This window comes from Schistocerca gregaria, chromosome 1 (genome assembly GCF_023897955.1).
Source record: "Schistocerca gregaria isolate iqSchGreg1 chromosome 1, iqSchGreg1.2, whole genome shotgun sequence".
Lineage (NCBI taxonomy): Eukaryota > Metazoa > Arthropoda > Insecta > Orthoptera > Acrididae > Schistocerca > Schistocerca gregaria.
The window spans coordinates 222222579-222245256 of record NC_064920.1 but is presented as its reverse complement, the minus strand read 5'-3'; the positions used below and the strand labels follow the sequence as shown (position 1 = coordinate 222245256).

Sequence of the window (22678 nt, the reverse complement as noted above, 5' to 3'; positions counted from 1 at the left end):
GCAGCAGTCGCTCGGCTCCAGACTGTAGCGCCTAGAACCGCACCGCCACTCCGGCCGGCCCAAATTAACAAGATGAATCAGTATCACCAGCTCTTTTATTTCTGTCATGTTTACGGAAAAAATGTGTTTATTACTTATGGGAACTCTTTGAGGATGCTGAAGGTATCGAAAAGATAGGCAACGCCCATACCAAAACGGAATCATATAGAGACTAGAATCCTCAGACGACGGTTTCGTGGTCTCAAGTGTACGTTCTGACAGCTGGAGAGGTCACCACTCTCCACGCAGCGGCCGGACAATGAGTGAGAAGGCTGGAGAGACGTAGCGCAGCCGTGGGTATCTGGGTGACGCGCTCTGTGATAGGTCGATGCGCTGCCCCCGTCGTAAATCACGCGAAATCACGCGCTGCGAACACGGCGACAGCCGCGCTTACATCAGCCGTGTGTGGCCCTATAAAACGGGAAGGCTGCTCTCACTGGTTACCAGCAACACTGCCTTCACTGCAGCCGTCACAATGGACAGCCTCTGCACTTTGTCGCGGACTGCACTGCAGCTCGCCCTGATGCTTGTCGCGTCTGCACAGGTAAACACAAGCTCCCCGCCATCAGCACAGCCATTGTTCCTGCCAGACGTAGCTCAGTGAGTAGCGCATACCGCCCTCCACCTTACTCTCTTTTGTGCTCAACTTCTTTGGTGTGTGTAGCTCCTGCACATTTCTTTCACGGAAACATGGAATCTAACCTTTGTGTCTTCCTATAATTTTACACTTAACAGGCTGTATACAGCCCTGATTCAGGAACGCATTGGCGCACGTTGTATTAACTCTTCCTTTATTACACAAAAACGCTTTACCTCGCCATTCTTTCTACAGGCTTGTCCATTTGCACTTTTATTTGTTCACATAATTCCTAACATTTTCTCCTAGTATCAGATCCTGATGTATTTCATTTCACTTTCTATACTGATTTTTCAATGGTCATCTGTTTTACTTCAATGCAAAACTGTCTTCCAAACACCCACTTCTCCAGCCACACAATTAGAGAGCTCGCACCTTCGCCAAGTCTTACCCAACTTAGAACACAATTACCGTGTCAAATGTTCCTTTAGCGAAAAATCTGTGCGACCTTATTTGTTTCATAAAAACAGTTCCGACTTTGTTTGTACGGTGTCTACTAATATTTCCTGCCTTTAAAAATGTTCTCTGACGATCCAGTTCTTTGTTATAAACTAGCGTTTATTTATATTTCAGGCACTTTTCTTGAAATGTAATATGTACAGTTAGACCAGATTAATTCGAAAAAAACTTGTTCTTTTTCCTTGCAATATAACTGACATCGCAAAGAATTCATACGAAATATTATTATGTTAAGTGACATGGCACGGCAATGTACTCCAGGTAAGCTAATTCTGAAGTGTGCAGCGACTTCTCAAGTGTCGTACACTTTTATTGCAGATGGGTCGCGGAGTGGACATAGAGAGAGCGCGGCCTGTCTCCGTTCTGTACCCAGACATTGCGCCCATCATTCACCTGCCGGGTGTAAGCAGAGGTGAGTAGACACAGTCTCCGCTGTATCTGATTGAGTGGTCACTTTCTATTATCATTTGATCAGCGTGTACTACACGCTGTGAATTAGGACAACGTATATACTCACATGTATTGTAGACGTCAGTATCAAATAATGGCTCATGAAGATACTCATAATGTCTGAGTCAAAACCTCATAAAGTGTTATACTTTCGTAGTTACCTAAGAGTTATTAAACAGTTCTAGTAAAATGCAGGTACACTAACATCCTCAAACTGACAAGTCGATCCAGCATGTTCCTACAACGAACAAATAATAGGCTGCAACCAGAAAACGTAATGGTTTATACAGAATGTCAAGGGACTTTTATAGATCTACTAATGGTCAAAATATATATGTACTAGGTCTACTTCCTAAAAGAAGTGAGGCGTATTTTCTCCGATGTTTCTGAATATATTTGAAACTTCGCTTTAGCAATGTGTAGCTGGATACACCCTAAAAAAGTACTGCTCATCACGTCTTTCATGCCACGCCCAATGTCTATAGAAACCTTCGATTTGTTTTCCGTTAAAAACAAAATTATTTATAAAACAGAATGTTAAATCAGCCATTTGATACAGTGCTCCTTTATTAGTGTAGTGTGATATTTGTTTTATAGATACGTATCAACAGAGGGAGTGAAACAGAAAGAATAACCGGTACTCCAGTAGCGAGTGAGCAGCGTTGGTACTCCAGCAGCGAGTGAGCAGCGCTGCTCTATTGCTGTAGCATTCACCACAGGTCGCGGAGTGAAGTACAATTATGTAAAGATGGTCAAATGAAACGGGACGAGTGGAAAAATCTCCATAACTACTAAAACATTTATCCTGTTGGGACCCAAGATGGCCAATGACTTCATGAGAAAATCTTTACCACTGCCTACAGAACCATGACTGTACCAAGGCGTGCGCCTCTTCCTCCGAAGCGATTCGACGTCCACGAAAGTCTTTCTTCAGGACTTGAAAAGTACGGAAATCGCACTGTCAGATATCGGTGCTGTATGGGAGATGTGTAAGGGTTTTCAGCGAAACTTCAGCAGCAAAGTCGAAAGAACCATGACTAAAGTGGGCAGGCATTTTGTTGGCATGTTGTCTCGAGTATGCTCCAGAAATTTAGATAGGGACCCATAGACATTTGCTAACTGTACTGATCTCCCCACATACGATTTCCGTGTTGTTGCAGCCATGAAGAAAGGCATTTGCTTTGGACGAAGAGGCTCGCCATGGCACAACCATCGTTCCGTAGGCAATCGGGAACATTCTGTTTCTTTCATGAAGACATTGACCATATTGTCTCACAGCGGTATAAAATGTATTGACAATTATGGCGAATGCTTTTGAAATAATAAACAGTTTATTTACCTTTTTATCTGTCTGCAGCCTCTCCCGCTGGAGGTTTGAGTCCTCCCTCGGGCACGGGTGTGTTTCCTTAGCTTAGTTTAAGTAGTGCGTAAGTCTAGGGACAGATGACCTCAGTAGTTTGATCCCTTAGGAATTCACGCACGTTTGAACATTTTTCCATCTGTCTGCTTATCATTTCATTGGGCCTTGTATGCATGACGCAGCGTATAACGCTCTTCGCTGATGAAGCTGTCGTATACAGAGTCATCACAACGCTAGTGAAATGTAGGGAAACCGACAGAGGATCGTCGCATGATGAAGCTATCGACACTTGTTTCTTTGCATGAAAAAACTTAATATACTGCGCGTAAAGACACACAAAGCCCCGTCATTGTATGAATGTACGATTGACAGACTGGTGAGACTTAAAATGAAACTACAAATGGAACTAACAGAACGAAAGGGACGTCGCAGACTGAAATTCAGTGGAAGAATTCTCTGGAATTGAAGACCACCCAAGCAGGAGGGAGCATACAAGACATTTAGAATTGATAGAGGAAATAGAGAAGTTCCAGAGGAGAGTAGCTAGTTTCGACAAGGGTTCTTTTTGTAAATGTGAAAGCTTCACGAAGATGCTCGTCCCACTTCAGAAGCAGATGGCAGAGGAGACTTTGCGCTTTCTGTTATGGTTCACTTTGAATTCCGACAGGCCGGCCGCGGTGGTCACGCGGTTAAGGCGCTCAGTCCGGAACCGCGCGACTGCTACGGTCGCAGGTTCGAATCCTGCCTCGGGCATGGATGTGTGTGATGTCCTTAGGTTGGTTAGGTTTAAGTAGTTCTAAGTTCTAAGGGACTGATCACCACAGATGTTAAGTCCCATAGTGCTCAGAGCCATTTGAACCAATTCCGACAGGGTACGTTCCTAGTAGAACAAACCAGTTGTTTCTCTCCCCCACACACATCTCGCGAAAAAGCTGTGAAGGTATAATTAGATAGATCTGACATCACACGCTTTACCAACAGTCGTTCATACTGCATACCTTTCGTGACTGGAACAGGAAATTAGGTTTAGGGTGTGTGACAGTGGTACACCGGCTGCACGCCACCACATACCGTAAGTTGATTTGCAGCTCTTCAAGCTTAAAAGGGCGGCAGATTATAGTTTAACGTCACAATGGAGGTGAGGTCGTGAAACGCGGAACTCAAGTTCTGAATATGGAGGAGTGTGACCGAAGCTGTCCTGAGATTTCACTTATGTAGCTCGAGAAAAAAATGGTTCAAATGGCTCTGAGCACTATGGGACTTAACTGCTGAGGTCATCAGTCCCCTAGAACTTAGAACTACGTAAACCTTACTAACCTAAGGACATCACACACATCCATGCCCGAGGCAGGATTCGAACCTGCAACTGTAGCGGTCGCGCGGCTCCAGACTGTAGCGCCTAGAACCGCTCGACCACTCCGGCCGGCATAGTCCAGTCGCAGCTAGTCTCTGACTAATGGTACGAGATGTCAGATGCTATTTCAGAGAGTTCATTATTTGTTCTTCGTTGCCAGCTCCACATGATGGGGAGTATGCCTGCCCTCACGTTGCCATGAACATCAGGCCATTATGTCAGCTGAATACCCCACAAATCTAGATGTTGCATAGCTCTAACAGTTGGCCAAATGGAGACCACAAATGAGAGCGCTTTCAAAGTTTGTCAGGTGCTGATAATGCTGTCTCACACGATTAAGTTGATTTCCGCGGGCTTTACAGTGACCAGTCAATATGTGGCGCTGTTCACGTCCTTATACATCCTAGTAGGCTTGGTAACAGCAGTAAACATGGACAACACTAATGCACTGTAGCGGCCGTTCTGTCAAGGAGCACAGCATACCCTCTGGTAGTGTGTGTATGTGTCTACGAAGGTACAATCGACATCAGTTCATGTCTTCTTACTGCTCCAGGCAGTGTACTTCCCTCACTGCTTCATGTGCCTGCAACGACACCTGACTAATATTTTATCTCGCAGTGAGTAACAGTGATAATGTTTTGGTTCATTAGTTAAGATTCTTCGTGATTTCTTATACCAAAATGATGATTACCTAGTTCAAAGTACGCCAGTAAATTCGAATTCCTTACCGACAACATGGAACATCTTTTGATACCAGACACGGGAAGTTCCCGAGTAGTGGGCGGCTCCGAAGCCGCTGAAGGGTCGGTGCCGTACCAGGCAGCCATCTACCTCACCATCGGCGGCCTGGACTATTTCTGCGGTGGTTCGCTCATCGCGCCCAGCTTCGTCCTGACAGCGGCGCACTGCACCGTCAAGTGAGTACCTTCGACAACTCCCTCACTGCTCTAAATGCTCCTCAACTCGCAGCTACACTTCTTCTCATCCACATAGTCTGCCGTCCTCATTATATTCTTTTTCTGACATTATTCCTGCTCCTAACAAACGTCAAAATACTAAATTCTTGAAAGTTCCTGGCAGATTAAAACTGTGTGCCCGACCGAGACTCGAACTCGGGACCTTTGCAAAGGTCCCGAGTTCGAGTCTCGGTCGGGCACACAGTTTTAATCTGCCAGGAAGTTTCATATCAGCGCACACTCCGCTGCAGAGTGAAAATCTCATTCTACTAAATTCTTCATTCCATCACGTTCTTTCTCCTATTACAAAATTGCATATGCCAACTTCCGATCTACAGCGTCCCCATTACGGCTGTTTTACTAAGAGCCAAATGTGTGATACACCCAAACGACCTCATTGTTTAACAATAATTTCTGAAACCTTTTGCCTTTGACAACAAAGTATTTCCCTCTTCCAAAATGACTCTTTCCTCTGCAGCTGCATATGCTCTGACATGAAACTTCCTAACAGATTAAAACTGTGTGACGAACCGAGAATCGAACTCGGGATCTATGCTTTTCGAGAGGAAGGGTGCTAACAACTGAGATGCCAGACCACAACTCAGGACGCGTCCTGACAGCTTCACTTCCACCAGCAAATCTCTGAGAAGAGGTCGCGAGTAATGCGAGGATAACGCAGTTCGCAAAGCAATTTTCCGAGAAAAGCAAAGGTCCCGAGTTCGAGCCTCGGCGCGTCACTCAGTTATAATCCGCCAGGAAGATTTTTTTCCCACGTACTACTGGAATGGCAAGAAACCGCGGATAGCGTCCATCAGATCCATTGCAGAAGCTACTGAAGGACGAGAAGTTCGTGACCCCAGATTTAATTTTTCAGGTGTTTGAAGAACTATGTCCATCAAACTCTTTTTTTTTTTTTTTTTTTTTTTTTTTTTTTTGTAAGTGATCATTATATCAATCTTCGATGCAACCCACCTCGAATTTCTCTCCTGTGCCAACCTCTTCATCTCATAGCAGCAATTGCAACTTACATCCTCAATTATTTACATATTCCAGTCTCTATCTGCCTCAACTGTTTCTACCCTCTACAGATCCCCCTAGTACCATGAAAATTATTGGTTAATGGCTCTGAGCACTATGGGACTTCACTGCTGTGGTCATCAGTCCCCTAGAACTTAGAACTACTTAAACCTAACTAACCTAAGGACATCACACACATCCAAGCCCGAGGCAGAATTCGAACCTGCGACCGTAGCGATCACGCGGATCCAGACTGTAGCGCCTAGAACCACACGGCCACTCCGGCCGGCCTGAAAATTATTCCTTGCTGTCTTAACAGTTGTCCTACAATCATATCCCTTGTTCTTGTTAGTGTTTTCCATATATTCCTTTCCTCGCTGATTCTCCGGACAACTTCCTCATTCCTTCCATCTTATCACTCCACCCACTTTTCAACATTCTTCAGTAGCACCATATTTCAAATGCTACGATCCTCTTTTTCTTAATTTTTCCCACAGACCGTGTTTCACTGCTGTGCAGTTCTGCGCTCCACACGTACATTCTCAGAAATTTCTTACTGAAATTTAGGCATTTGGTATTAGCAGGCTTCTATTGGCCAGGAATACCCTCTTTACCAGTGCCAGTCGGCTTTTTATGTCCTCTTTCTCCGTCAGTATGGATTATTTTGCTGACAAGGTTTCAGATTTCCTTAACTTCATCTACTTGGCGCTCCTCAAATTCTGATAAATTTCTCGCTGTTCTCATTTCTGATACTCCTCATTACTTTCGTATTTTCCATTTACTCTCAATCCACATTCTGTCCTCATTAGACTGTTCATTTCATTCGAGAGATCTTGTAATTCTTCTTCACTTTCACGGAGAATAGTAGCAATCATTGATATCCTTTCACTTTGAATCTTAATTCCGCTCTTGAACCTTTCCTTTACTCGTCATTGCTTCTTCGATATACAGATTGAGCACTATAAGCGAAATACTTATTATCTTACACCCTTTTTAATCTTAGCACTTAGTTCTTGGTTCTCCATTCCTATTGTTGCCTCTTCTTATTGTACACATTGCATATTACCCGTCTTTTTCTATAACGTAAAACAAGATGTTGTTCCACAGATGGAACATCGTATGCATAACTGACGTATATACACTACATATATGCTTCTGGTCTAACTGTTTATCTTCCTTTTTCGAGTGTTTACAACACAATAATTATTGTTCGGAATTTAAAAAAACATTTATCTCCATCAGAATATTATACGGCACGCAAAATGTACAAGGCATCAAGACAGGCAATGACGGGACTCCTTGCTGAAAGAGTAAAATGTGCGTTCCTCACTGACACAGTACACGGGTCAAAAGAGCCTCGGTATTTTCTCATGACATGACGCACACACGAATGAGTACTCGGAAAATATCTTTTCAGCGTTACTGAGTACACAGTCATCCTGGGTGGATACCGCATCTTCGAAGCGTCCGATGGCGTGAACCACATTACGAGGACGATGGACTCCAGCGCCGCAATTGTCCACCCCGAGTACGTCGCCAGGAAGAAAATGAACGACATCGCCCTCCTCAAGCTCTCGGAACCAGTTCCTCTCTCAGGTAAGACGGTACCACCAGCAGGGCGTTTCCAAAATCAGTGAAACTCCAAGCGACTCGCTGAAAAGAACACAAATTTTTTCTGCCCCATCTCACCACCTCTCTCCAATACGGCCTGCGCTAGAAACATACTTAAACTGCGCAAGAAGCTTCTGAGCTGTTTGCAGTTGACATTTTAAGTTTTCATTCCCGATGCCGGTATCCGCCAGAAAATTAAACTTATTGCATTCCGTGCCTCAGTCTGTAAAAACGTAATCCTCATATGGGCAATTCATTGCCCGTCTCTGTTATGTCTGTCCGTGTGTTAAAGATACTTTTTCTCACGAATAGGTCGACGTATCAAGTAAAAATTTATGTCGCTTACTAAGGTCTATATTCCCTTGGCTGTGTAATAAATGTAAGCTTGTAAGTCGTGCAGGCAAAAGATACTGCGATTTATGTCACATATTTTGATACAAACTCTTTCATCAAAAGCTACTGAATACTTCCCGCTGGTCTAGAATAATTAAATTTTACAAAGAGAAAGGTTTTACAGATCAAGTAAAGGAGAAAAATCCGTAATTGTCAGTTTGTAATTACATCACAAGAAAAAAGATTTCTTGTTGCCTGTCCTACTGTCTGTTCGTCCCTCCGTGTGTTAACATTCTTTTTTTCTCACAAACGGATAGACGAGTCATGCTGAAATTTATGCTTCTTTCTGAAGTTCGTGGTCCTATGGTGACGTAAGCTTATAAGTCAATGAAATCAAAACATACGGCCAGTTATGTCACATATATTGATACTTGCTAACTCACTCATTAAAACTATGTGGACGTAGAATCACGAAATTAGACCAGAAGGAAATTTTTACGGTATAAGTAAATGAGAACAATTAGAAAATTAATCAAAATATCCACGGGTGTACTGCCGGTCTATAGTGTCCAACGGGCACAATATTTCGGCGATCAAACATGTCGCCATCATCAGCGACATGTTTGATCGCCGAAATATTGTGCCCGTTGGACACTATAGACCGGCAGTATACCCGTGGATATTTTGATTATCAAATACGCCGGGAGAAACTCAAGCATCACAATTAGAAAATTGTTAACTAATAATGATATCGCAACAAAAAATATTTCTCTTCTCATTTGTTATTCGACTTCAAGCTTGAAACTGAAACATTCTCGAAAGTTCTGGAATACCCGGGACCGTTATATTCTGAGTATTAATGTCGATAACAGATAAATCTCATCGAGATTCCAGATTCTCGATTCGGGGAATGAGTGAACTGACAGAACACTGAGACATTGAACCGGCCTTGTTACGAGGGCCTGATGCGATTCTGTGATGTAGCGAGGATTTTATTTATTGATTAATTTATTTTTCATATCACTACTTGAAACTGCTACCGTGAATATGAACCAAGATGTTTATTTCCACACCCCGGTGTTGTTCTTTCTGACACATCTTCCATCTTTATGAAGAGTGTGCAGTGGACGCCCTCGTCTTCCGAGATGGCAACAGATCCTTTCGCAAGGCTTCGTTGATAGGGATGTCATGCCAAATTTTGTCTTCTGTCGAACTGCTGCATTCGATCGTCAGTGTCTCCATCTGATTGGAGGAACCTGTCCATAATACTCCAAATATTCTGAACTGGGCGACCTTTTTGGCCAAGGCAAAGCTTAGCAAGCACGAAGACAAACAACAGAAATTCTCGCCGTGTGCGAGTGGACATTATTTCGCTGAAATGATAGCCACTGAGGGCTTGCCATGTAGGGCAACAAAACAGGGTGTACAATATCGTGGACGAACCGCTGAGCTGTGGGGTCCGCGGATGAGAACAACAAGGGTGTACTTATTAAATGAAATGGCACCCCAGACAACCACTCGTGGCTGCCAGGCCTTACGGCGGGCGAGAATCGGATTGGTATCCCACCGCTGCCTGTGCACGTCTCCGCTCACCATCGAACCTCATTTCGAAACTGGACTGATCACTGAAGACATTTCTCCTCCAGTCAATGAGTTACCAGGACGAATCTTCCCGACAATATGCAAACGGACTTCTTGGTGCACAGAGGTCAATGGTAGTCGGAGCTAGGGGCCCCGTGAGCTCAGCGCCGTTTCTGTCAGCCGCCTATTAATGGTGCTTGTGGTCAATGCAGCACCAATTGCACGTCGGATCGATGGTAATGATGATTCCGGAGCTCTGAGTGCCTCTCTGACGATTTCTCGGTCTTCACGTCCTGTGTTCTCTCTAGGTCCACAGCTTGCTTCTTGACGCTGTGATCCGCCATGGTTCACCCATTCCTGTCAACACTGTCGAATAGTTCCTACTAAAATGTCGAGCGATTTGCCGCTTACTGCAACCGGCTTCTTCGAGCCCAGCTACACGTCCTCTCTCAGACAACAGCATCAGTGTATATTGTTCACGCACTTGTCTGCGAGGCATAGTTACTGTCCAACTGAGTACACGGAATGAAGTTCGCAAACACTTTATGCCCTGGCATCGAACTGGCCACTGTTTACTATTCTTGCCAGATGCGCGGTCAAGTTGCCTGCAGCGTCACACTTTTATACTTCGGCCGCCAATGTTTAGTTTTGCATTTTCCGTCGATACAAGCACAAATATCAATTTTTGAGCAATTTACATAACTCCTTCGAGGAGCGTTGTATTTATGTTTTAGGGTGTAATCCTACTTTGGCGAATACTCATGCACCAGGCCGGTAAACGATTTGTTTGGATCCCATAGGAAATGGCTGACTTTAATTGGAAGAGCGGATGAAGCGTCAGAATCAACAACCTCAAATTTTGGTAGCCTACAGAATCCAAGTGTCTTCAGCTATATGTCCGCCACGATAGTTGTGCTGTGCAGTTGGTGCAGTGGGTAGAGTTATGTCGACACGTAGCTCAGCGTGTTCGGTCAGAGAGCAGGCTGGGCTCTGTAACCAAGAAACTGAGTGAAGGTATCAACAACGAACTTGAACGGGTGTCATGTGACGACTGCTACGACCGAACACAACGAACAATTACGAACAAACTGAAAAAAAAGAAAAAGCTGAATGGTCAGCGTGACGGACTGCCGTCCTAAGAGGCCCGGGATGATTCCTGGCTGGGTCGAGGATTTTCTCCACTCAGGGACTGGTGTTGTCTTCATCATCATTTCGTCCCCATCCGGCGCGCAGGTCGCCCAATGTGGCGTCGAATGTGATAAGTCCAAGGAGGACAGACCTGCCCCATAAGGGGCCTCTCAGCCAATGACGCCAAACGCTCATTTCCAATTTTTCAGCTGTGTATGGTATACGTTTCACAGCCACTTTTTCCTCTCCTCTCCAAACTAAGATTGCTGTCAAGGCTAGAAACGATGTTACGTTGCATCAGCGACATCTGTCCTGAGAGTGATTAATTTTTCCTTCTGTCTGTATATTATCGCCATAGGTAGCCGATAGAGACTCTTGAAGACTATATGCTTTGTCGGTGAATGTGAATGTGTCTGCCCTCCCCACAAGATACCTTTACTGATCTGCGTCTGCTCTCTCCTCCACATCACTGACCATTCACATTTCTCCTACTTTACCTTCTGACGAACGACGCCGCAGTTTCGCAACTTGAGCACCAAGTCATCATCTAACATGTTTCGATCGCTCATGCATAAATATTACATTTCTACTATGTTTCTGTATAATACGAGAGCCATCGACAAAGTAAGTTCCGTTTTTATTTCCATCCGCGGCAGCTCTACGATCGCAGTCGCGACCTTTGCTCCAGTTACTCTGACTCAAGGAGAAGACATGTACGGCATTGTCAGATCGCTGCTGCACACGTGTGCTTTGTAGCGCTTCTTTATAATGTCAGCCGTAATTGAAAATGCCGTCGCGTGTGAAGTCAGATCTGTGATTCGTTATCTAAATGCAAAGAAAGTTAAACCATAGGAAATTCATCGTCAAATCTGCGAGGTTTACGGACAAAATACTATGAGTGGTTCAATGGTTATAAGATGGGTGAGACTTTTCAATGTAGGACGTGATCGAGTGCACTATCAAGAACGCAATGGACGCCCGTCTGTGGTTACTGATGAATTGGTTCACACAATTGGAGAGACGGTTAAGCACAACCCGGTCCACGCTCCTAGCGACTTTCATCTCTTCTTACACCTAAAATATGTTCTTGGTGGTCAACACTTGACGAGCTGAAAAAATACACAGGCGGCAACCTTCTACGAAGAAGGCATACAAAATCTTGTGCCTACAAAATTTCGGAAGCTATATAGAAAAGTAGTGTAACAGATGTAGAATTTTGTGCAATAAATATTTTTGTCTGTATCTGTACATGTTTTTTTTTATATATAACCAAACGGAACTTGTTTTGTGGACGACCTTGTATACTATCCACTGCTTAATAAGCATTGTAAAATCTTGTGTCAAGTGTACTCATAACCTTCTCTCATTGCAGAAAAAATCAAGACAGTCCGTTTGCCAAGTATCAGTCAGAGTACCCTAACTTTCGAAGAAGAGACTGCTACTGTCAGCGGATGGGGCAAATACAATGACTGTAAGTATACAGAGTAAGCTGATCTTGCCAATAGCTACACCACAATGTTGATTTTCGAATTACGCTTACTCTCGTCTGTGCAGCCGTCGACTATATGAGCCCCGTGCTGAAGACGGCACAAACGAAAGTGACGTCACTTCCAGTGTGCCAGGTGTATTACCTGACACTGCTGTACGGCGTGCAGACCAACCAGATCTGTACCATCAGCCCCAGTGAATCGGAGTACGCCAGCCCTTGCGACGTGAGTAGCTGTTTCCAGTAAACTCTAATGTGTCACATGTATTTGATCTAAAAATGGTAAATGGCTCTAAGCACTATGGGATTTAGCATCTGATGTCATCAGTCCCCTAGGCTTAGAACTTGTTGCAGTTGTTGTTGTCTTCAGTCCTGAGACTAGTTTGATGCAGCTCTCATTGCTACTCTATCCTGTGCAATCTTATTCATCTTCCAGTACTTACTGCAACCTACATCCTTCTGAATCTGCTTTGTGTATTTACCCTCCACGCTGCCCTCCAATGCTAAATTTGATGCCACAGAACATGTCCTACCAACTGGTCCCTCCTTCTTGTCAAGTTGTGCCTCAAACGCCTCTTCTACCCAATTCTATTCAATACCTCCTCATTAGTTGTGGATCTACCCATCTAATCTTCAGCATTCTTCTGTAGCACCACATTTAGAAAGATTCTATTCTCTTCTTATCCAAATTATTTATCGTCCATGTTTCACTTCCATACATGGCTACACTCTATACAAATACTTTCAGAAACAACTTCCTGACACTTCAATCTATACTCGATGGTAACAAATTTCTCTTCTTCAAAAACGCTTTCCTTGCCGTTGCCAGTCTACATTTTATATCCTCTCTACTTCGACCATCATCAGTTATTTTGCTCCCCAAATAGCAAAACTCCTTTAATACTTTAAGTGTCTCATTTCCTAATCTAATTCCCTCAGCATCACCTGACTTCATTCGAAAACATTCCAATATCCTCGTTTTGCTTTTGTTGAAGTTCATCTTATATCCTATTTCAAGACACTGTCCATTCCGTTCAACTGCTCTTCCAAGTCCTTTGCTGTCTCTGACAGAATTACAATGTCGTCGGCGAACCTCAATGTTTTTATTTTTTCTCCATGGACTTTGATACCTACTCCGAATTTTTCTTTTGTTTCCTTCACTGCTTGCTCAATATACAGATTGAATAACATCGGGGACAGGCTACAATCCTGTCTTACTCCCTACTTAAACCTAACTAACCTACGGACGTCACGCACATCCATACCCGAGGCAGGATTTGAACCTGCGACCGTAGCAGCAGCGAGGTTCCGGACGAAAGCGCCTAGAACCGCTCGGTCACAGCAGCCGATGTATACGGTTCAGTCACACTGATGTGAATACCGCCTATGTCGAACATTATGTGCAACAGGCACTCCCAGACAGAAGATGGCGGCACTGGAAGTGGAGTGTGTATATAAAGCGTGTCGAGGGAGAGGGCGGGGGACGCATTTCCGAATCGCCTAAAGGTGTAAATTGTTCGTGTACCGCAGTCGTTATAGTACACAGTGCAAAATGACGCTATCCAAAACAGGCACCGAGAAAACAGTGGTGCAACATGCACCCTAGTTGACTCGCCTGAACGACGGCCGTGGAGATGTGTATGAGCAAATAGACATGCAACTGTTGAGCAACTTATCACCCACATGTACCTACAGTGTCTCCTCAACTACTGTTTAGCAAATGTTGCTGCGTATGGGCCTTTGCAGCAGAAGTCTATCGCGCTATTTGCGCCATGGATCCTCAACCGAAAAAATGGTTCAAATGGCTCTGAGCATTATGGGACTTAACATCTGAGGTCATCAGTCGCCTCGAACCTAGAACTACTTAAACCTAACCAACCTAAGGACATCACACACATCATGCCCGAGTCAGGTTTCCAACCTGCGACTGTAGCAGTCATGCTGTTCCGGATTGAAGCACTTAGAAGCACTCGGTCATAGCTGCCGGCTCAGCCGAGAAACGTAGTGCAGCTGGCTACGGCACTGAAGTCGGTACATCTGCATCTACATAGATACTCCGCAAATCACCACAAGGTGCACGGCGGTGAGGCCCATCTCCCTGTCGGTACCTTGCAGAACCTCACTGACATGCTTACTGAACGTCCACGTTGCAAAGTTGGTTATTCGTGGTTTTGACAGGTGGTCAATTTAGTGTGATTGAACCATGAAGAAAATTTATGTGCCCCAAATCTGACAGAAATTTTTGCTTATAACATAAAAATTGACTCACCTCTTACAAAGATACCACAGTGAGATATTTGTGAAGTAATCTAAATAAGGCCTTGTGCGGAAATGTCGTTCATACCTTCCAAAACTGCAGTACTTGCACGTTAAAGAGGATAAAAGTTTTCCTTCCATGACTCATGGCGAATCTTTCTACTGTGTTGTTATTCAGCATGGTACAAATAGTGAAAATTGGAGACAACTCGAGTTAGCCGAAAGTGCTTGCGTATGATATGTGTAACATTGTGTTGGTTGATCGCCAGTCCTTTCCATACGCACGGAGGGTGGATGGAACCGGATAGGTGACGCGATATTCACACTCTGTTTCCTCCGTACTACTCTGCAAGATACTATGTGGTAACGCATGCGTTATCCGAAAGCATTCTGCATTCGAGACGAGATGGAAACTTTATTTGTTGGCATTATCATAGCTTCCCTCTCGACACACTGTCCAGTATCTCTGTCACCTCGTACACTACCCGTTTTTCCTGTCTGCCATCTCGTCTGCTAACAGTACACTTTGAAAGCTTATCACTATTTTTTGCCAGCCTGTGGTTTAATAAAAGACAACGACCCAAGTTTTCAATCATAGGAAGCTTAAAATAAGCTAAGTCGAGACAAAACTGAAACTATAATCCGTATAAGAGATCCCTTGCTAATGGCTATTGACCATCTCTTTCAATTATAGCTTATACGTCTGACTTGTACGCTACAAATGTGTATGCACTCTGTGCCCTAAAACACATAATGAACAGAAAATATTTGCACTAGTACGCCAGCTAAATACCGAAATCTCTACCGCTGCAACCACGTGCCTTGAAGTTTCACTGCAACTTGAACTTAACTGACTAGCTGAATACTTAATTTAAAAGTAAGCAAGTACAATAATTACTGAAGGTAGTTTTTTTTAATTCTCTGTCTGAAATACAGTGAAATCAAAACGTAGTACATTAGAGAACTTAATTCTTAAGTAAATACATGTAAAATATTAGCATAAAAATCAGAGGAGCAAGATTCTCACATTATATAAATACTGCAAAAATATACTTTTATGAAAACGAATGCAAAATCTCACGTTTAACACGAAAGTACCCCTCAACGGACCACGTGACTTTCATTGGTTACACATGTGCAAAAAAGAGAGAAAATCCACCTATATTCGTATGAACGCCCATGATATTACTTGTCTGCCTCGGTAGCTAAGCGGTGAATGTTGTGGATTGCTAACTGAAGCGGCTCGGGTTTGATTCCCAGCTAGGTCGGAGATTTTCTTCGCTCTAGGATTAGGTGTTGTATTGTTACGACGTTCGTACTTCATAACTGACTTTCCATCGCTGAAATGGCTGTATGGACTGTAAACCAATAAAAATCATATTATTCGTATTTAAGGGGTGGGAAATAATGGCAGAATCAACTTGCAAGTCAGAAAAAATTGGATATTTGTGGTAAGTTCCTATGGCTGAGGTCATCGGTCCATAGGCTTATACACTACGTAATCTAACCTAAAGTAACTTATGCTAAGAACAACACATATCCCTCTGCCCGAGGGCGGACTCGAACCTCTAACGGGGAGCGCCGTCCGAACAGTGACAAGGCGCCTAAGAAAGCGTGGCCTCGCATGGCAATTTGCAAGTCAGGATGATTGAATAGAAATTGGTTACTGACACCCAACAACTCCAACAAAGCAGTAAACTCACAGAATTAATATTGCTCACTTTAAACATGACTGCACAGTATCTCAGGTAAGCACACCACTGGCCATTAAAATTGGTACACCACGAAGATGACGTGCTACAGACGCGAAATTTAACTGACAGCAAGAAGACGCTGTGATATGCAAATGATTACCTTTTCAGAGCATTCGCACAAGGTTAGCGCCACTGGCGACACCTATAACGTGCTGACATGAGGAAAGTTTCCAACCGATTTCTCATACACAAACAGCAGTTGAGCGGCGTTGCCTGGTGAAACGTTGTTGTGATGCCTCGTGTAAGGAAGAGAAATGCGTACCATCACGTTTCCGGCTTTGATAAAGGTTGGATTGTAGAGTATCGCGAATGCTGTTTATCGAACAGTTCGACGACGTTTGCAGCAGCATGGACTATCAGCTCTGAAACCACGACTGCGGTTACCTTTCACGCTGCATCACAGACAGCAGCGCCTGCGATGGTGTATCAATGACGAACCTGGGTGTACGAATGGCAAAACCTCATTTTTTTCGGATGAATCCAGGGTCTATTTACAGCATCATGATGGTCGCATCCGTGTTTGGCGACTTCGCGGTGAACGCACATTGGAAGCGTGTATTCATCGTCGCCATACTGGCATATCACCCGGCGTGATAGTATGGGGTGCCATGACCCGTGGCTCTACCCTTCATTCGATCCCTGCGAAACCCTACATTTCAGCAGGATAATGCACGACCGCATGTTGCAGGTCCTGTACGGGCCTTTATGGATTCAGAAAATGTTCGACTGCTGCCCTGGCCAACACAAAACGTCTGGACAATGGTGGCCGAGCAACTGGCTCGTCGCAATACGCTAGTCTTTACTCTTGATGAACTGTGGTATCGTGTTGAAGCTGCATGGGCAGCCAACCAAGCTCTGTTTGGCTCAATGCCCAGGCGTATCAAGGCCGTTATTACGGCCAGAGGTGTTTGTTCCGGATACTGATTTCTCAGGATATATGCACCCAAATTGCATGAAAATGTAATCACATGTCAGTTCTAGTATAATATATCTATCCAACGAATACCCGTTTATCATCTGCATTTCTTCTTGGTGTAGCAATTTTAATGGCCAGTAGTGTAAATCTAATCTTCCACAAAATAAACTACGCAAATGCGAAGCAAGCAAGCAACTATTTCACCATGATCTAGAACGATATTGCTTCAAATGTGCCCATTTCTGTACCACAACACAAAGGGCCTGTTCTAAACAGATCAGGACATCCTCACGGCATCAAGAGGAATACTTTGTCTTTTGGTCATGCGACACCCTCTAATCAATTGTTCTTCATAAGCCTACTGGCTGGCTCACTTCATCAGGAGACTTGCTTAAGACATTTCTTCCAGTTCCGATCCAAGGATAAGCTACTCTAGCAGACAGCCAGATGACTACAGACAAATGCCTGTCGACGCAGACAAGAATACACGAAATGCTAGATCTACTATCTAATACACCAACTTTCTACTATGTTATCCAAATTTCAAATAAAAAGGAGCTCTCTGTTACAGTTATTTACTTTAAACTTGACGCTTTCCGAGCTAGAATGGACTTCTCGTATTTATGGGCACGAAGAACCTACCTAGATAGTCACAGTCGCTATATCATGGAGAAAACCAGTGTGTGGATAGCCTTGCTACGAGCCGGCATATCGCAAAATAATGAACAACTGCGCTAATAAGCGTGTTAACTGTGAATGCTGCTGCTCCACTTCTCAACCAGGTTGTGTTTGTTTTGTGTTGTGCAGGGAGACAGCGGCGGACCCCTCGTAGTGGTGGAGTCAGACAGGCAGCCCACGCTGGTGGGTGCTGTGTCCTTCGGCATCAGCTCGTGCGAGAGTCACTTCCCCAGCGTCTACGCCAGGGTCACCTCACACCTCCAGTGGATAGCCGACAACACTGGCATCACTCTGAGGCAGTGACACTCCTCTGTTTTCTGCTGGAAAACCTGAAAGATAGTTACACGTTAATTTATGCGTTATAGTATTTATATTGTTTGCAGTATTTAATGTACAGTATTTATATGTATATATATCAATAGAAATAAATAAACAATTTTTATACCCATAGTGCAGTATGGATATCATTTCTCAATGCTCATGACACCTAATTATTTAATTGTGCCTCTTTGTAAGGCAGCACTATGACATAATTATACCATTGTAATGACAGGAACGATCTGTACAATCTAAACCTGGGTGAAGTGAACTTCAACTCAGGTACAACTCTTGCTCAAAAAAGTATTTGAAGGAGAGGAATACTGTGCACAGAACATCTTTGAGCAAAAATTCACTTGAATATCAGTTACCTGTGCACACTCATACATTTCAGTTGGCAATGTACCTTATGAGCAAGAAAGATTTGGTAAGAAAAATGTACCGGGTGGTTACAATTTAAGTGCAGCTATTCACAGAGATCCAGTGTCGGCTATAAATATCATATGACAGCGAAACTTAGTAGATATTGTAACACGACAATGCAGATCCGATGTATGCTGGGAAATTGATTAGGTGCTAATCTGGCACTGTGAATAGAAGATAGATGTACAGAAATGTTTCCATATGTAATCGATTAGGAACGGAATTTAGTGTTGCGAGTCTCATCAGACAGATTCATTAGAAAACTTGAAAATTGTTCTACTAAAGCAACACAGAAACCAACTACAGAGGAAGCACGAATTGTTACCCCAGCGTTTGAAACAAAAACCAGCGAGCGACGACTTTGTGGCGCCATGTGTCAAACAGAACTTCACACGGGGCTATGTGACCCTCAGCATGCCGACACTTGCGTAGCATAAGGAGGAATTTTGCAAGCCCAGCCTAATTTGGTAATGAAAGCTTTCTGTGCACGTGACACAGTCACGCCTAGGGCATCACAGAGTGTTCTGGAAGCCTTCTTGTGACAGTGAACCTACGGTCCACATAAATAGGAATACATCAGCTCATAAAATCAGAGTAGATAACGGCAGTACCCAGTCACCAATGTCTGTGTCGCCTTTTGCAGACCTCGAACGTCGATTGTTTTGTTAGCCTCAGCAACGACGTTACTCTGGAGGCAGATTCAGAGCAACAGATGGGCTATGAATGGGAAGGTATGTTGAGCGAAAGTGTTATAAAATCTGAAGTTGTTAGTGATTAAGTGTGAATTCCTGCAGAAATCAGTCAAATTGTTAGGGTATGTCTTAACAGCTTCAGGACTGCAACCTGACTCACCAAAGGGGAAATTATGAAAAAAATATCCTCAGCTGAAGGCCACGACAAAGATGGAAGCCCTCCTTAGTCTCGTCGGACATTATCGCTGATTTTTAAGAAGATTCAGTAACGTAGCGAAAATATTGCATGACTTGTTAAAGAGTTTCTTATAACCCGGGAGTGCAACAAGAGGAGGCATTACAACAACTAAAATAAAACTTGATCTGTTTGCCACTATTGCACTACCCAACTTCTGAAAAGGAGTTAATAATGACTGTATGCTAGTAACTTTGCCCTTCGAAGAGCATCTCAGTCAGGGAATACTGGGAAAGGATTTACCCGTATCTATTATATCAAGAGCTCTTAATATGGCCAAGCAGAATTTTAGTACGGTGGAGCAAGAAGTTCACGCGATATTTTGGGCTGTATAATACTTAGGACCATATTTGTTTCGCAGGAAATTCAAACTAGTTACCAACCATAAACCATTTGTCAATGTCAATGAAATTCACGAACAGCTGCGTAATCTTCAGGCCCCATATGCTTCTCTTCAAACAATGAAAATGTCATACAGAGCCATAAATGTCTGGATTTCGTGAATTCAATCGTTTTTATACTCGTTATACAGCTGTATACGTATCTTCTGTATCAGTGGATTCTCATGTCCAAGTACCTTGGAACCACTCTGCATGTGACATCACTATCTCACATATGACTAAAATGTTGCACATATTTCCCTCTTCTTCTCGCTTAGACGTTTGTGATGCTATCTATTGATTCCGTGTAGACACTCCTAGTATAAATATATAATTTCAAGGAAGGTTTATTTGCCTCAGAACATATTTATCATATATTCAGTCATCTTAAAGCTCAGATTCACAAAGAGAGGTCTTCTAATACACGTTTCAACATTACTCAAATGCAGTGGTAAGGGACGGTATCAGCAACATGTCTGACTATCAAGAGAGTCAACAGATGTTTCACATTCAGAGAAAAAAAAATCGTAGACTACAGTAAAAGACAGGCCACGGTCTTGCCGCAGTGGATACACTGGTTCCCGTCAGATCACCGAAGTTAAGCGTTGTTGGGTGTGGCTGGCACTTGGGTTGGTGACCATTCAGGCCGCCATGAGCTGTTGCCATTTTTCGGGGTGCACTCAGATTCGTGAAGCCAACTGAGGAGCTAATCGACCGAATCGTAGCGGCTCCAGTCACAGAAAACCATCATAACGACCGGGAGAGCGGTGTGCTGACCACACGCCCCTCCTCTCCGCAGTCTCCGCTCAGGATGACACGGCGGTCGGATAGTCCAGATGGGTCATTTGTGGCCTGAAGGAGGAGTGCTGTAGTGAAAGACAACTTGGAACGTTGTGTCAAATGTTGTATTCAAATCGACTCTAATAAAAGATACTATCTAGATTTCCAATGGTATTCGTAGTTACAAATAAGCAACAAATAAAATCGATTCATATAACTACCACGAAACACACGGTATGCAGTAGAAGTTTTAAATTTACCTTCAAATTGATGACCTACTCTCCGGCGGACGTAATTATTATAGAGTCCAGAAGATGGAATACAGAAAACTGTAGTTAGATATGTGTCTAAAAAATCTTCGTAACGTAAGTCTGCAGTGAGCGTACTGTTTGATCCATCTTTCAGTCCACAGCTAATGTCGTAATTGTTTCCGGATAATTCAAGCACTTGGCCATGAGAATCAGAGGCATTTGTAAACAGTCAACACTCGCTTGTATGGAATAGGTATGTGTGAACGAGTGTAATAAAAGTGAACCCTTTGCTTGGAAACGGCTGTTTTTCTTTTAAGAAACCATACGTTTCGCTGTCTCTTGGAAAGGTATAGCTCCTGCTGGAAGGCTATACATTGACTAAGTTTTGTAGTATGATTGTCGTTAGTGTACACGCCAGTGCCAGGTAAAAGTGAATTTCTAAGTGTAAAGTTTTGTGAAGAATGCAGTTAATCAGTACCGAGTGGAAATGATGTTCAGAGTGAGAAGTGAATATTTCTCCAGGATGTGATTATACCAGTACTGGATAACGTTGACTTTCAATTTCATTACTTAGAACGGGGGTCGGCGTCATATTTTTCGCTCGACGGCGTTGGCGGCGGAAGTTTGTGGGGGTAGCGTAGAATGACGGAGGTTTGTTATGAAATTACAGGACACGACTCGTAGGCTACAGGTCTGGACCTTGGGAGCGCCGACACAGACGTGCTACAGTAGTGCAATTATTCGCACCACCCAAAATTTTGGATGAAATTTACAAAAATTGCACGGTGTATTAAGTGTTAGCACTGCGAAATTTCAGCAAAATTGGTTGAAATTAAAGAAAATTGCTCTTGCCAGACGTCAAACAAAAGCAATCCTACTACAAAGCTTTTGACATTTGATTTTAGTTGGGTGCTTCTTTGTCTTTTGCGATGAAATTGCGCTTGCCAGAGATTGAACCAAAAGGCTTGACGCTCCGAAGCTTAGAAGTTGTTCCGACATGCCCAGGTCCTTGCGACTGCATCACTATCTTGCCAAACCCTCTGCAGTGGTATGCTCTAAAGTATGTTGCCATACAACGTAGGGGCTGTTCAGTAATTAGTTTGTAATAGCACGTGTGTCGAAAGTCGCTGGAAATCACGCACGTCAGCGGTCGAACAGAGAACCATTTCATTACGAAGTTTAGGTGTATGTAGGTTCCTGGGCTGTAGGCTATTAAATACGCTGTCATAACTTGCGGACTGTGCGATAATTGTTGTGTGATAGTATGTGTGCCGAAATTTTAGAAACTACAGGTGTCGAACTGCCAGGTGTCGAACTGCCAGGTGTCGAACTCAAGACCTTGAAGCTTCGAAGCATAGAGTACTTAGGCGCTGTTGTGAAGTAACATAGAGCCTTACACCCTCGAGCTTAATGTTTCTTGCTTCACGGCTGAGGACAACCTCCAAAAGATGAAAGTAGGTTAGAGTAATTAAAGTATGGCCACCACGGGCTGTCTTTTGACAACTGGAGCCTATGAAACTTACCAAAATGTGAAGGTAAGTTAGCGTAATAAATGTATGTCCTCAGGGTGGGGCAGGACACACA

The 22678-nt window shown here is 43.6% G+C and overlaps 1 protein-coding gene across 1 annotated transcript; it reads left to right on the top strand.

The window, feature by feature from the left end:
- Positions 1 to 482: 482 nt before the first annotated feature.
- LOC126329804 (brachyurin-like) lies at positions 483 to 18458 on the top strand. Its single transcript, XM_049996875.1, has 7 exons — positions 483 to 583; positions 1454 to 1547; positions 5057 to 5216; positions 7690 to 7868; positions 12298 to 12396; positions 12480 to 12637; positions 18145 to 18458. Exons 1-7 carry the CDS (start codon positions 515 to 517, stop codon positions 18316 to 18318), a joined length of 933 nt encoding a protein of 310 aa, XP_049852832.1. The 5' UTR covers positions 483 to 514; the 3' UTR covers positions 18319 to 18458.
- Positions 18459 to 22678: the final 4220 nt, after the last annotated feature.